General features: G+C 37.0%; 1 protein-coding gene across 1 annotated transcript in view; it reads right to left on the minus strand.

The window, feature by feature from the left end:
• The window catches only part of DCBLD2 (discoidin, CUB and LCCL domain containing 2), a 91,962-nt gene that overhangs the window by 35,446 nt on the left and 40,296 nt on the right, over nt 1-16,220 (minus strand). The window contains exon 3 of the mRNA XM_039477277.2: nt 7,217-7,354. Coding sequence (XP_039333211.2) covers nt 7,217-7,354 — 138 coding nt within the window. The remainder of the gene's footprint in view (nt 1-7,216; nt 7,355-16,220) is intronic.

The raw sequence follows: 16,220 nt of genomic DNA on the forward strand, positions 1-16,220 counted from the left end.
AGATACAGCCACCGTTTAGCACAAGATAGCACAAACACGTATGTAGTCTCTTTGCAGCACTCCTCATGTGTTAAAAAAATACTAAACGCATAAAAAAACCCATAAAATCATTAAGATGCTCTTCAGGTTTATTGATCAGCTGTATCCTGTAATGTGAACTGGTGAACTGCCTCTTCAGGTTAACACCATCTTTTTTTTTTTTTTTTTTTTTTTTGAGACAGAGTTTCACTTTTGTTACCCAGGCTGGAGTGCAATGGCGCGACCTCGGCTCACCGCAACCTCCGCCTCCTGGGTCAGGCAATTCTCCTGCCTCAGCCTCCTGAGTAGCTGGATTACAGGCACGTGCCACCATGCCCAGCTAATTTTTTGTATTTTTAGTAGAGACGGGGTTTCACCATGTTGACCAGGATGGTCTCGATCTCTTGACCTTGTGATCCACCCGCCTCAGCCTCCCAAAGTGCTGGGATTACAGGCTTGAGCCACCACACCCGGCATCACCATCTTAACAGATTGTTTACATCCTCCTCCTCTGAAAAATTGCTAACACTTTGTTCATCAGCATCTTTGTTTTATAAATTGACACCAAACTATAAATATTCTTCTGTATGTTAATTACATTATAGATACAAACATTATATGATATTTTTGTGTAAATGAAAGCATATCTAAAGATAGGAATGTAAACTGAAATTTCATTAATAAAATTTTACTAAGTTTAATAGTATCAGAGTTTTAAAATGTTTGACAGATACAGTAACCAAAATTTGGAATGCAATATAAAAATAACAAATAGAAATCTACCTAAGTGTAGTACTGAAAAAAAAAATAGATTCTATAAAATTACTGTACAGTTAAGAAGCTAAACAATCTAAGGAATTCACATTCTATATTCAAAGCCAAAAACATTCCATGCGGAAAAAAAATAACCAGTTACAGAAATTTAGACTCTGTTAGGAATTATCTAGTCAGCCTTATGTTTCATTTGCAAACGGATACAATCTGATGTAAGAATGAAGAAACGGAAACTATTTGCAAAAAGATGTGGTTAAAAAATGCAGCAATCAATTTTTTTTACACTAATTTTAAAAATAATCCATCATATAGCAACAATAATCTTGTTAATTGGGAATATTTTCCAGGCTCAGCTGTTCACAAGTCTTAAGTGCACTGTCATCAGATTCTATGGGGTGGCAGACAATGAATGAACATGTGTTTAAAGTTCCAATTAGAAAGTATGTTAATATCTACATGGGATCATCCTATTTCACACGAAAATTTAAACTATTTACTATTTCTCCCTTCCAAAATAAGGGCAAACTTTAGACTGACCACTCCAAATTCTGAGTTGGTGAAATCTAATGTAGCAAGATTTCATATTATGTTTTAAATGACAATTTCATGTTCTCCAAAAAGAATACCAGGATCACCATTTCCAATCACGCATGTACATACCGCTCCCACCCCCAATTATGGTACATATGAATAAATACTGCCTTGAAGGACTTGAAGCTTTCAATGCAAATGTATTTATTTCCTGAGTTTACTAACTAAAATGACTTAAAAAAATAATCACCCAGAACCATCCTAGAAATGTCCAGTTCTTCCAGAAACTGGTCATTGTTGAGCAGATTCAAAAATAGAAATTTAGACCATCTATAAAATTCATTTTGTTTTTCAATTCCAATGACAATTGTTGTTTTTAAATCTACTTTTCAGAATGAAATGTCGGTAGCATTTATTATTATTATTAGTTTGAGATAGAGTTTCCCTCTTGTTGCCCAGGCTTGAGTGCAGTGACATGATCTCGGCTCACTGCAACCTCCACCTCCTAGGTACAAACGATTCTCCTGCCTTAGTCCCCTGAGTAGCTGGGATTACAGGCACCTACCACCATGCCCGGCTAATATTTTGTATTTTTAGTAGAGACAGCATTTCATCATGTTGGCTAGGCTGGTCTCAAACTCCTGACCTCAGGTGACCCACGTGCGTCCGCCTCCAAGTGCAGGGATTTCAGGCATGAGCCAACCACACCCAGCTACCTTTACTATTCTACTAAATTAAAAGATCTGAGTTACCAGAGTCTGGACCTTAGTGTGTTAGGTTCTGCCTCACTTGGTAACACCAGCAGTAACTCAGGAGCTAACTTCTAAACAGGGGTTGCTAATATGAATGTCCAAGAGACCACAAAGGTCCATATACATCTGCAAATTTTCAGAAAGTCTGGTTGAAATTTGTTGAGACTATGCTACTTTAGAGTAGAAATACTAGTCCTCTCATAATGGTTGGAAGTCTTGATTCATATTTCTCTGTATCAAATTGCTTGCTTCCCAATGAGGAAATGCGACCTTTTCCTTCCACTATCTTTCAAATATGAGGTTTATAAGTGAAAATGAAGAGATAAATGGTAATGAAAAAAGCTGAAAATTACTGCTCAAAGATCATTACAAATAGAGAGGGGGAAACACAGCAAAGTTTTATTAAAAATTTAGTGAAAACTAGAAACGAAAGTGGAAGAGGGCTCCGGATAGAGTGCCCAAGATACAACCCGGACGTTACTAGAGTTCAGAGCTTCATCCAGCACACCTTCCTAACGCTCAAAGACTCTTCTTAGAACTTACATTCCAGCAGGATAAAGTTTAACTCATAGAAATGTTCCCTATAGAAGATATGTCTGACTACAGTCTTTACAAACTGGCATAATTCTAGTTATAACAAGACCTCTTAATTCAATCATCTCTGCTTTGGCTCCTCTAACAGCCCTTTAATGGGCCTCCCTAAATTTATTACTTTTATTTGACCCACTCTTCACAGAGCAGGGAAGACTGCAAAAACAAAAACATAAATCCAGTCACACCACTACTCTGTTCTCAACAACTTCCACGACCCTTAGGGAAAAGCTCCAACCCTGACATTTTCTATAAGGTTCAGAATAATGAGACCGACTCATCCCTGACCCAATCTACTCCAGCTACTCTGGCTTTTTTTCTTTTCTTTTCTTTTTTTTTTTTAAGACAGTCTTGCTGTGGCCAGGCTGGAGGGCAGTGGCAGGATCTCAGCTCACTGCAATCTCTGACTCCTGGGTTCAAGGGATTCTCTTGCCTCAGCCTCCTGAGTAGCTGAGATTAAAGGCACACACAACCACACACTGCTAATCTTTCTATTTTAGTAGAGATGAGGTTTCACCATATTGGCCAGGATGGTCTCGCTCTCTTGACCTCATGATCTGCGTGCCTCGGCCTCCCAAAGTGCTGGGATTACAGGCACGAGCCACCGTGCCCAGCCTACTCTGTTTTTTTTTTTTTTTTTTTAAACGTTAAGTTCTGGGGTACATGTGCAGATCGTGCAGCTCTGTTACATAGGTATACACGTGCCATGGTGGTGGTTTGCTGCATCCATCACCCCATCATCTACATTAGGTACTTCTCCTAATGCTATCCCTCCCTCCCCAATCCCTCTACACCTGCTATTACTCCCTTAGCCCCCCACCCCCAGGCTCCAGTGTGCGATGTTCCCCTCCCTGTGTCCATGCGTTCTCATTGTTCAACACCCACTTTTCCAATCAGGTTTTTGTACTTCTTGTTCCCTTCTCTACAATGTTTTTCATTACTTGTTTGCCTGGAAACTCCAATCCTTCACTTCTCAGCTTAAAAGTGACTTCCGCAGTGGCTCACGCCTGTAATCCCAGCCCTTTGGGAGGCTGAGGCGGGCGGATCATGAGGTCATAATATCAAGACCATTCTAACCAACATGGTGAAACCCTGTCTCTACTAAAAATACGAAAAATAGCCGGGCATGGTGGCACGTGCCTGTGGTCCCAGCTACTCAGGAGGCTGAGGCAGAAGAATCGCTTCAACCCAGGAGGTGGAGGTTGCAGTCCAGCCTGGTGACAGAGCAAGACTCTGTCTCAAAAAAACACAAAGTGACTTCCTCAAGAAAGCTTTGCTTTTCAGCAATCTATCACTCCCCACACACTTCTGGCCCCTATCATTTGCTGACTCTTTCACCATACTTTATTTCATAATTGCAACTAAGTAACTATTCATTTAATGTCTTTTTCCAGCCCTACAATGCAAGTCCCATGAAGATGTGAATGTGTCTTATTTACTGCTGTTTCCTTGGTGCCAAGCACAGAGCTGGCAATAAGGAATCAAAATGAACAGAATTTTACAATGGGCTCTTGCACAAGGTAATGAGAATTAGTGTATCTCACATAAAATCATGACTCTCATAAAGAACACATACAGCAACACAAGTCATCCTTAGAGTCTAACAAATGAAGTAGCTGTTGAAGCAAGATTTTTCACAATCTTTTCATTCCCCAATACTCTAAATCTTCAACTAGACTTCTAGGCTAGGGATGTGTAGTTAGGTTCCTTGAAAACATTCATGGAATTTATTGTGGCAGTTAAGTTTCCTGGGTAAAAATACACCGAGGACCTCAAGCAAAGCCACGCAACCTTCAAGTGAATGAGTCATTACAAGAAATTGGGATGAAAAAGCCACCCAAGAAGAAGTAATAAGAAATTCAAGCAGTGTTCTCTTGAATATGGTTCAGCCAATTCATTTTAGTTCCGATAAAACGAATGCTTGGTGGATGGGATAAAGACATGCAAAAAAAATAACAGGATTTCAGGAGACAGCTGTTAAATGAGGATTTCCTAAGATGATTATGACTTTAGAAAAGTGTTAGTATCAAGAAGTTTCTGATTTCTTTTGTGGTTTTTTCAAAAATCTTTGGAAGTTAAGATTCTTCTAAAATAGAATATAGCCATTTGAATTTGGCAGAGAGGTCCGTAAGTCTACACAACATACTGATTCTTTTATCTGAGGTCACAGCCAATTCTTAAGTAAATTTAATGCAGGACATTCAGGTTTCCGTGGGTCAAAAAGCCTCATCATTTAAATATCTAATGTAAGAACCTTAAAAAAAAAAAAGAGAAAAAAAAGAGGGTATTTTCTAGAAACCTCCAACTTCATAAATGACAGAAAACAGAAAATATAAATCAAAATAGTGGTAGAAGGGGGGAAACTAACATTGTGTGTGTCTGCTACGTCATGAGCCTACAAACACTACATGTCTTATTAGATTCAGTCCTCACAACATATCTATTCAAAGATACAGCCCACAGTGGTGGAATGACTGGCCGGAGGTTAGCCGGCTAGCTCGCAGCACAGGCAGGCTTTGATTCCAGCGATACCTAGTGTCCTCTCCACAACACAACACTGCCTAAATTTTCCTGGTTCTGTCAAAACTATGAATTGTTCATTTAGCATAATGTTGCTAGTTTTTTTATTTTATCCAAATTAATTTTCCTTCTCATTCCCTATACAGATTTTCTTAGCCTTCACATCTTGCTCTACTGCTATAAACTAAGGGAAGGTGGGTTCCTCCACACAGAACAGCTCCCTTCTCTATTACCTTCCAAATGAAATGTTATTAATAAGACATATTGTGTTTATCTCAAATCCCCACAGCTGAGGAGGAATCGCTTGCTTTCCCCTGTAATTCCCAGTGTCCAGCATTCCACAACTAGGAGGTTCTTGATAATTTCTTCATTTATACAATAGGAAGAAAAAGCCAATTTAAACTTTTAAATGGTAAACTTAATTCAATGCTGAATATCAAAATAATCAACTTTTAAAAATTTAAATGATTGTTGTGATACATTCTACACTAGCAACACTTCTTAAGCTTTCTCAGTACAGTACCCCTACACAGCAGGGGAAATGAACACATCCCACAGCAGCTAAAACACATGAGATGTCATGTGGGTCTTGCATCTTAGAGATTCAGGTACATTTTGGGTTCCACTCTATTTAATAACCTTTTTTTTTTTTAACTTTTAAGTTCATGGGTACATGTGCAGGTTTGTTACATAAGTAAACTTGTATCATGGGGGCTTGTTTTATACATTATTTCATCATCCAGGTATTTGGCCTGGTATCCATTAGTTATTTTTCCTGATCCTCTGCCATTTCTCACCATCCATTATCCATCATAATTTAGCTTCCTCTGTTCCTGCATTAGTTTGCTAAAGATAATGGCTTCCAACCCCTTCTGTGTCCCTAGAAAGAACACCTCATTCTTTTTTATGGCTGCATAGTATTCCATGGTGTATATGTGCCACATTTTCTTTATTCAGTCTATCACTGATGAGTAATTATGTTGATTCCAAGTCTTTGTTATTGTGAATACTGCTGCAACGAACACACACATGCATATGCCTTTATGACAGAATGATATATTCCTTTGGGTACATGGGATTGCTGGGTTAAATGGTATTTCTATCTTTAGGTCTTTGAGGAACTGCCACACTATATTCTACAATAGCTAATTTACACTCCCACGAACAATGTATACTGTTCCTTTTTCTCCACAACCTCACCAGCATCTGAATAATCTTGTTTTTAATCTTCCCCCTTTACAGCACATGTTCCTCCTAAATATCACCAATTTAGAAATATCTCATGTTTACTTCATACTGTTTCAGCAATCCCCAGGTACTCCTGGGGATGTGAGATCTTACTCTTCAAAAATAGTGGTAATGTGGAACACGGTACTACAAAATGGTAAACTGTGAATAATAATGGTTTAAATTGATATAAAACATTTCAATAATTTATAAATTTACAAAATGTTGTTATAGGACAGGCGTGGTGGCTCACGCCTGTAATCCCAGCATTTTGGGAGGCCAACAGGGGGGTGGATCACCTGAGGTTGGGAGTTTGAGATCAGCCTGACCAACATAGAGAAACCCCGCCTATACTAAAAATACAAAATTAGCTGGGCGTGGTGGTACATGCCTGTAATGCCAGCTACTCAGGAGGCTGAGGCAGGAGAATCGCCTGAACCCAGGAGGTGGAGGTTGTAGTGAGCCAAGATCATGCCACTGCACTGTAGTCTGGGCAACAAGAGCAAAATTCTGTCTCAAAAAAAAAGTTATCATAGTTTGTGTTCCAATATTATAAAAATTAAAAAAAACTGTATATCATCAGCATTTCGTCTACTAAGGAAAGGGAATTAACATTCACGTACTTTTGTTTTTGGTATTCTGAAACTTATCTCACCTTATTTGCCAGATTTATGCATGTGCTATTAACTGTTCAGTCTTTGTAATCTATTACATCTGGAGATAACAGGTACTTAAAAAAAGCATTTCATTTTTGTTGTTAGAAATTGCAAAATGTAGGAGCCATTGCATAAGGTGAAAATTACCTTGTTTATCTATAACAGAGTATGAGGCCAAAAATCCGCGTCCAGAAATGTGGATTCCACTCATGAACAGCAATGTGATTTCATTGCTTTTTGATTCGATTGAATGGTTCATTTGCAACCCCAGACCACAGTATTTGCCTAGGAATGAAAGAAAAGCAGACATTTGTTGTGATTCTCATAAAGTCAATAATATTTGCAATGTAGATAACAGAATCAGAAGAACATACCAAACTGGCTATTAAATTAGTATAAAATAATGATTAACATGTTTAATGATTATGAATCGTATTACTCTGGAGGAAAAAAATGCCAAGTAATAACTATTCGAAAGGAAAAACAGTACATGCATCACTGACCTTACAAAGATCTATTTCCTGTGAAAGACATGTATGCTCTTTAAAAACAATTATGAGGGACTAAAAAAAATAATAAAATATTTCATGCAGACAAGTGGCTCACAAGTGGATTGATGGTTAATTAGTAGTGTTCTTAATGCGCTTCCCTCAGAGCCCTAAGATTCTGGCCTCAGGTCATGCCTCAAGTCTTTTATTGGACCTACTCTATTTTACTTCTGAGGGTTGTTGGATTTCTAAATCTCTTTAGCTGATCACATCTGATCCCATGGCTTTAACTATGATCTGACAACTGACAAGCTTAACCTTCCATCCGCAGCTTTTTCCTTGAATATCAGATGCATATATATAACTGCATGCCTAATTTCCATTTTTTAATGTCTATCACAGGGGTGTTCAATCTTTTGGTTTTCCTGGGCCACACTGGAAAAAGAATTATCTTGGGCCACACATAAAATACATTAACACTAACAACAGCTGATGGGCACAACGATCAATCAACCAATAAACAAGCAAACATAAATAAATCACAAAAAAAATCTCATGTTTTAAGGAAGTTTACAAATTTGTGTGTTTATATTCAAAACTGTCCTGGGCCGCATGCAGCCTTCAGGCCACGGGTTGGACAAGCTTGGTCTATCAAATATATAAAAAATAACATATTCTCAGTATAGATCTACGATATTAAGATAAAAAAAGAACAAGAAAAATTAAAGCAAGACATCTACTAATAAAGAATAAAAATGGATTTTCTTATGTGCTTGGTAACTTGTGTAAGAAATTCTGAATAAGGAGTTCCAAAAACGTTTTGAGCTATGGCACCATCACTTGGATAAGAGTGAGGTGGACTTCCCAGGATATAATTTTCACTGATGATAGTTGATCTTATGAGTACAGAATTCTAATGAATTGAAAACAAAACAAAATCTCACTAGAACTAGCATATAAACTTAGCTAAGTCACAGGATCGATATGCAAAAATCATCTGCCATTTCTATATATGCTAGTGACAATATGAAATGAAAATTTTAAAACTCCATCCATAGTAGCATCACAAAAGTTAAAATACTTAGGGATAAAATTGTTTTAAACGGTACACTGAAAAATATAAAACACTGCTGAGAGAAATGAAAGAACCAAACAAATGAGAAGATACATAAAATTCATGAACTGAAAGACTCAATATTGTTAAGATGTCAGTTCTCCCTATATTGAAATATTGATTTAATGCAATCCCAGTCCTAATGAGCTTTTTTCTTTTTTAAAAAAAGAAATTAACAAGCTGGTTCTAAAATGTATATGTTAAGTGTGAAAGGATATAGAACAGCCAACATAATTTTAGTAAAGGAAGAAAAGCGAAGGGCTTAAATTACTGTGTTTTTAAACTCAGGATAAAACAGACTGTGATGCTGTTGAAGGACAAACTTATATATATAATATATTAGTTGTATTTTGGGATGAAGGATAGATTCAAAACTTATAGGTTCCAAACATATAGGTTTAAACTTACATATATAATATATAGTTGTATTTTGGTATGAAGGATAGGTTCAAAACTTATATATAAAACTTACAGGTTCAAACTTTTATACATAATATATATAGTTGTATTTTGGTATGAAGGATAGGTTAGAAAACTTCTCTGGGATACCAAAAGTCCCTAATATAAAGTGGCTCAGTATTTGCCTGTAACCTATGCACGCTCTTCTGTTGCTTTAAATCACCTCTAAATTACTTACAATATGTAACGCAACATAAATACTGCATAAATAGTTGTTATTCTATATGCAGGGAATAAGGACAAAAAAATCTACATGTGTTCAATGTATTTTTTTTCCTGAATTTTTTTTTTGGAGAACGGAGAGTCACTCTCGTTGCCCAGGCTGGAGTGCAGTGGCACGATCTCTGCTCACTGCAACCTCTGCCTCTCGGGTTCAAGTGATTCTCTTGCGTCAGCCTCCCAAGTAGCTGGGATTATAGGTGTGTGCCACCACTCCTGGCTAATTTTGTATTTTTAGTATGGGGTTTCTTCATGTTGGTCAGGCTGGTCTTGAACTCCTGACCTCCGGTGATCCGCCCGCCTCGGCCTTCCAAAGTGCTGGGATTACAGGCATGAGCCACCACTCCCGGCGTTTTCCTGAATATTTTTGATTTGAGGTTAGTTTAATCCACAATTGCCGGATCATGGATAAGGAGAGCTAACTGTATATTGTACATATAACAAGCATATATATATATATATATATATACACAATTGTGCATCAATAATAATGGGAATGTGCTCTGAGAAATGCACTGTTAGGCAATTCCACCACTGTGCAAACATCATAGCGTGTACTTAACACAAATCTAGTTAGTATTAGTCTACTACACGCTAGGCTACACTAGGCTGGGGCCACATGGTATAGCCTACTGCTCGAGAGCTACAACAGCATGTTACTATACTGAATGTCATAGGCAACCATAACACAATGGCAAGTATTTGTTTATCTAAACATAGAAAAGATACAGTAAAAATACGGTGTAAAAAATTTTAAAATTATTAACTGTATAGGGCAGCTCCATTATCATCTTATGGGACAACTGTCACATATGCAGTCTGTCATTGACCAAAATGTTACGTGTCAAATGACTGTATTTCATTCACATATATAGACAGATATAGGTATCTCAATGGAGCAGAAGAGAGTTCACATACATGGTCAACTGATTTCTGACAAAGGAGTCAAGATAACTCAACAGGTTGAAGTTGAGTTGGAGGATAGTCCTTTCAAGAAATGTATTAAACCAGTTGGATAAAAATATGCAAAACCAAAATGAATTTAGAACTTTACTTCACAACATATACAAAAATTAAGTCAAAATGGATTACAGGTCTAAATGTAAGAAAAACATAAAACTCTTACAAGGAAACATAGGAGAAATCTTTGTGACTTTAGGGTTAAGCAAAGATTTCTGAGATTGAACACTAATTCATTAAAGAAAAAATGAATAATTTGGATTTTATCCAAATCTAAAATGTCTGCTCTTCAAAAGACACTTTTAAGAAGATGGAAAGACAAGACCAGGAGAAAATATCTGCAAAACGTTTATCTGATAAAGGCTCATATCTAGAATGTATAAGGAACTCCTGCAATTCAATAATAAGCCAATCATCCATTTTTTTCCAATTGGTTAAAGATCTGAATAAGACTCTTCAACAAAGAAGGCATACTATATGACAAGCAAGCACATAAAAAGATGCTCAACAGCATTTGTCATTAGGGAATGAATATTAAAGCTACAACAGGATTCAACTACATACTCGAAACAATGTCAATAATCAAAAAGACAGACAATACACCAAGTATTGGTAAGGAGATGCAGAAAATGGGACCTTCGTATGCTAATGGTAGGAATATACAATGGCAGCAATTTTTGAAATACAATTTAGCAGTTTCTTAAAAAGTTACAACATAAACATGTACTTATACAGCCCAGTAATCCACTTACACTTATCTACCCAAGAGGAAAGAAAATACGCCCACAGAAAGACTATGTAAAATGGTCACAACAGTATTTCTCACCTCTGCCTCAAACGGAATTTTTCATCAACTAATGAATAAACAAAATGTGGTGTGTGTATATATATATATAATATATATATTATTACATATATATTATATATTAATATATATATTACAATATATATATTACATATATATTATATATATACACACATACAGAAGAATATTACTCAATAATGAAAAGCAACAAATTACTGATACATGCAACAAAATGAATGAACCTCAAAAACATTTTCCACTGAGCCAACATTTCCAAAAGATTATACAAAAATAGAACTGTGAAGCTTACGCAGAATTTAAAAAATAAATTATTCTCTAAAGCTAAGGGTTTTTCCCTACCCATTGAAAAAGTACTATATTTTAAATAATTTTATATTTTATGTAAATATATCTAAAGCCAGTCAATTGCTCTTTTTTTCAGAAAATGAGAACAATTTAACCTGAAGTCTAAATTGGCAGTTGTCAGTTAAAGCAAAGCAACAAAGTCAAACAAATAAAAACCAATTTTTAAATGCCCAACACGCTCCCTAAGATTTCACATATGAAGCTTTTCTTTCAAGATATAACTATCCAAAGCATTACAAATTCTCGATTATTAATAATCAACCTTATGAATTAATAACATTGTTTTCAGAAATTTTAGGATGAGCAGAGAAACCAGTTTGCTCTATCTGAGAATAATTTCTAGCCTACAAATAACAAAGACAGAAGTTATATTCTATTCTACATATCACTATGTTTTAGACATTTTTTCTCAGCTTAGTAAGCTAATTTCAATTTTCGGGTTTGCATTCAGACCAATCTGACATAACCTGACAAAAGTCCCTCAAGTAAATTTTCTCCTTTTATAGGCACAGAAAATAGGCTGTACGTCTTGTGGGTCATCAGCGTGGGAGTCTGCATGCTGGAGGGGGGTTGGGTACAGAGAAAATTTAAGCAGCAGGAAGTCAAAGAAGTCGCAGAGGAGAAAGTGGCTAAAGACTCCATGCAAGCACCGAAGGCGATGGAGTAAAGGGTCTCAGGAAAATGTGGTAAAGGAGGATAAACTAGGGTTTATGCTATTATTTCCTTTAGTATAGAAATTTATGATTTAAACTTTCCTATATTTTGATAATGATGCAATAGATTTCTTCATATGTACAGCTTTTTCCAAATGAAGTTCAAGTCACGCTGCTTTCCAAAAGAGTTATACTAATTTCTATTACTTCCATCAACATAGTGAGTCTGTGTTTCAAAGCAGCCTTATGGCCATTCTTCCCTGTTCACAAGTGCTTTAGAAATCTATAAACTTAGGCCGGGTGCGGTGGCTCAAGCCTGCAATCCCAGCACTTTGGGAGGCCGAGGCGGGTGGATCACGAGGTCGAGAGATCGAGACCATCCTGGTCAACAAGGTGAAACCCTGTCTCTACTAAAAATACAAAAAATTAGCTGGGCATGGTGGCACGTGCCTGTAATCCCAGCTACTCAGACCACCTGAGGGAGGCTGAGGCAGGAGAATTGCCTGAACCCAGGAGGCGGAGGTTGCGGTGAGCCGAGATCGTGCCATTGCACTCCAGCCTGGGTAACAAGAGTGAAACTCTGTCTCAAAAAAAAAAAAAAAAAAAAAAAGAAATCTATAAACTTCACAAAAGTTTAGAATAGGAAGAGAAAAACGTAAGCACCCTTACTTAATTCTATTACACAAATATCACCACTAATAACACTTAGGCAGGTACTCTCTAGGCCTCGCTCTATCCATCTGATAAACAAAAATAATAATAGTCTTTATCTCAGTGTTATGGTCATCAATAAATGAATATAAATGTATATGTGTGTATGCACACAGTAATGGTATCATTCATGTGTCTATTCATCCATACATGTGTACTCTCTCTAACTTTAACATATACTACTACTAAACTTTTCAAAAAGGCTGCAGCAATTTATTCCCTCTCCCAAGCAGTAGTGGAGATAAAGACACTGGTAACTTGTTATTTTCTTGACTAGCTTTTCCAATGTGTATTTACTTGTAAAATTTCCTCTAGTATGTGATCTTTTTATGCTTCTAGGGTATTTTTTTTTTTTAAATGGAGTCTCTCGTTCTGAAGCCCAGGCTAGAGTGCAGTGGCATGATCTTGGCTCAGTACAACCTTTGTCTCCCAGGTTCAAGCAATTCTTCTATTTCAGCCTCCAAGTAGCTGGGATCACAGACACACACCACTACACCTGGCTAATTTTTGTATTTTTAGTAGAGACAGGGTTTCACCATATTGGTCAGGCTGGTCTCGAATTCCTGACCTCAGGTGATCCTCCCGCCTTGACCTCCCAAAGTGCTGGGATTACAGGCATAAGCCATTGTGCCTGGCCTTCTAGGGTATTTCTTAAAGAGGACTACCTGTCACTTTTATTTCTTATATGTTACATATATGGCAAAAGGGAGATTTTTCTGGATAAGCCTGAACTAATCAGGTAGGCCCATTAAAAGCACATGGTTGTCTCAGGTTGCAGAATTGGAAATAAGAGAGACATATGCCAGGTGGTCTGAAGAAAGCAAACATCTATGTTCTGACCTGTATATCAGGGCCATTGCAAATGGCCTCTAGAATCCTAGAGCAGTCCCTGGCCAATAGTTACCAGGAAAATGGGGACCTCATTTTTACAACTGCAAGGAAGTGAATTCTACCAACAACTAGTATACTTGGAAGAGAACCAGGAGCCCTGATGAGAAATGTATTCTCAGTTAACACCTTAAGTTCAGCTTGGTGAGACCCTGAGCAGAGAATTCAACCCGAGCAGAGAATTCGGTCATCTTCAGATCCATCGAAACCGAGATGATAAAACTGGTTTTATAAGCTTCTAAGTTTGTGGTAATTTGCTATGAAGCAAAATAAAACAGAATCCAACCAGGAATTTAGTGGACAGTAAGAATACTGTGCTTTTGGATGACTGAAGATGACAGAGGTATGAATGACGGCTCAGCACCCAAATCAGTCCACAGGCCTCTTCGTCTGTACAGTTTTGGGCTATACTCTCCTTCAAAAATGTTACAATTAGGTGTTAAGGTCTTCAAAATCTGGAAACTTCATATCAATTCTGAATTTCCAACTTCTCTTGAAAAATCACAAGGAAAAAAGGAAATCTAGGCCAGTTTTCTAAGTGGTTGTCCTTAAGTAGTGTCTCTCCCAATTGAAAAAGTCACACTCCAGTTTGCCACAGCCCCACCACTCCACAATGCCCCATTCCTGAAGCTCAGCTATCATTTATCATCATGGCTATGCTCAAACACCTAGTCCATTTTGCTGCTTTATTTCATCTGTCTAGACTCTGTTGGCAATGAGTTTGTATCCACTTGTACAGAGTATAGAGACCTTACAGTCATCATGCCTCTTCTGATGTCCACATCTACCACAGTAGATGAAGAACAAACAAATTAAGCTCTTAAAGATGTTAAATGGAAACATTCTGTATTCAAAAGACAGGGGAGAGAGTGCATCTGCCTCTGATAAACTAGAACTACAGTTAATATTGTTATGAAACTTAAGAAATCTTATTTATTTTGTCAATTAAATAGAAGCTCATTCAACTTGCTGAGGTGTGCCATGGAACAACACTCTCGTTAGGAACCTGCAACTTAGAAGGATGAACTGGAGGGCAGAGGTACTTGCCAGAACAAAAGTACATCAGTTCTGTCCACTTCCAGTTGATGGAAATGAAGCCTGCTTAAAGAGCATCAGTCCTAATTTACAAACTTATTTAGGAACAGGTTTTGCTGTTGTTGTTGGTTTGTATTTTAGTAACTAGTACAGGAGTACCTCCAGTCTCAAAAACAAAACTTAGAATTCTCAAAGGAACTCATTTACTGAATATAGATTATTGAAACTCTGAATATGTAGGCACTAAGTCAGGCAGGTCCTGGGGAGTCAATGATGGAATGAGAGGCAGTGATGCCTTCAGAAAGCTTAGTGTAGTGGGACAAAGCAAATTTACAGGTGAAACTTCTAAAGTACAGAAGAGGTCACTACAGTCCATGGACAATGTTTAGCATAGATGCTATCATTAAATATCTTCCATCAGTAAAGTTTCATTAAAAAGTCTGGCTTCGAGGACTATCGCCTTGTGCTTGGTGGGCCAGAATGAGGTAGAGAGGTACAAAGGAAACCCCTGACTTGGAGTGGTTGAATGTTCTTTTGAATGACTAAAATGTCTTCCCATAATCATTTCCCTTACAGTGTGAGTAACTGTTCTTCTGGCTGTATTTAGCTTTAGTTTTAGCTGCGTCAGCAAAGACTTGCCTGCAGAAGACAATGATGGGATAGTATAGTTCTAATTTCTTTTTAAACAATTAGCCTATTGGGTATATATTTAAAATGGGACTTAACAAGATATTTACTAGGCTTAAAAGGGATTTAGCAGTATTACTAAAAATGAATTTGCTTCTCCTTCTAAAAAACAGTGGTTTTATAAAAGTATTTTAAACTATGTTTTTCTACATCATAGTTATGGTACATTTTGATTTTAGAAAAGTGGCTACTTTGATGTTATTTTTCTTAAGCAGCAGATCTGATATTTGCACATTTTAAAGTGAATAAAGGCCACATGGGAAAAATGTGCCTTGGCACTATGACTCCTACCTCACACAACACAGATAAAAATCAATTCTGAATGAACTAAGGATAACATATGTAGAAAGAAATACAATATGGCTTTAAGAGGAGAAACTTTGAGAAAAGCTTCACAACCTAGGAATGGGCAAAAATTTCTTAAACAGAATACACAAAGTACTAATTATAAAATAATGGAAGCAAACGACATAAAATTAATATTTATAATAAGATACTAATAAAGGAGTAAAATGGCAGCCCAAAGCAATGGAGAAGATACGTGTGCTACATGTAAAAAGAACCCATTACCAGAATATATACAGAGTTCCCACAAATGAGTAAGATCTCCCAACAGAAAATACGAAAACGTAGACAGATTCTTTACAAAAGAAGACATTAAAATGGATAATAAATGTAGGAAAAGAGCAAAATATCATCAGCTATCAAGGAAATGCAAAGCAAACTACGTATAATGTGCCATCGGTACATACACCAGAACAGTTAA

Source organism: Saimiri boliviensis, chromosome 8, assembly GCF_048565385.1.
Source record: "Saimiri boliviensis isolate mSaiBol1 chromosome 8, mSaiBol1.pri, whole genome shotgun sequence".
Taxonomy (NCBI): Eukaryota; Metazoa; Chordata; class Mammalia; order Primates; family Cebidae; genus Saimiri; species Saimiri boliviensis.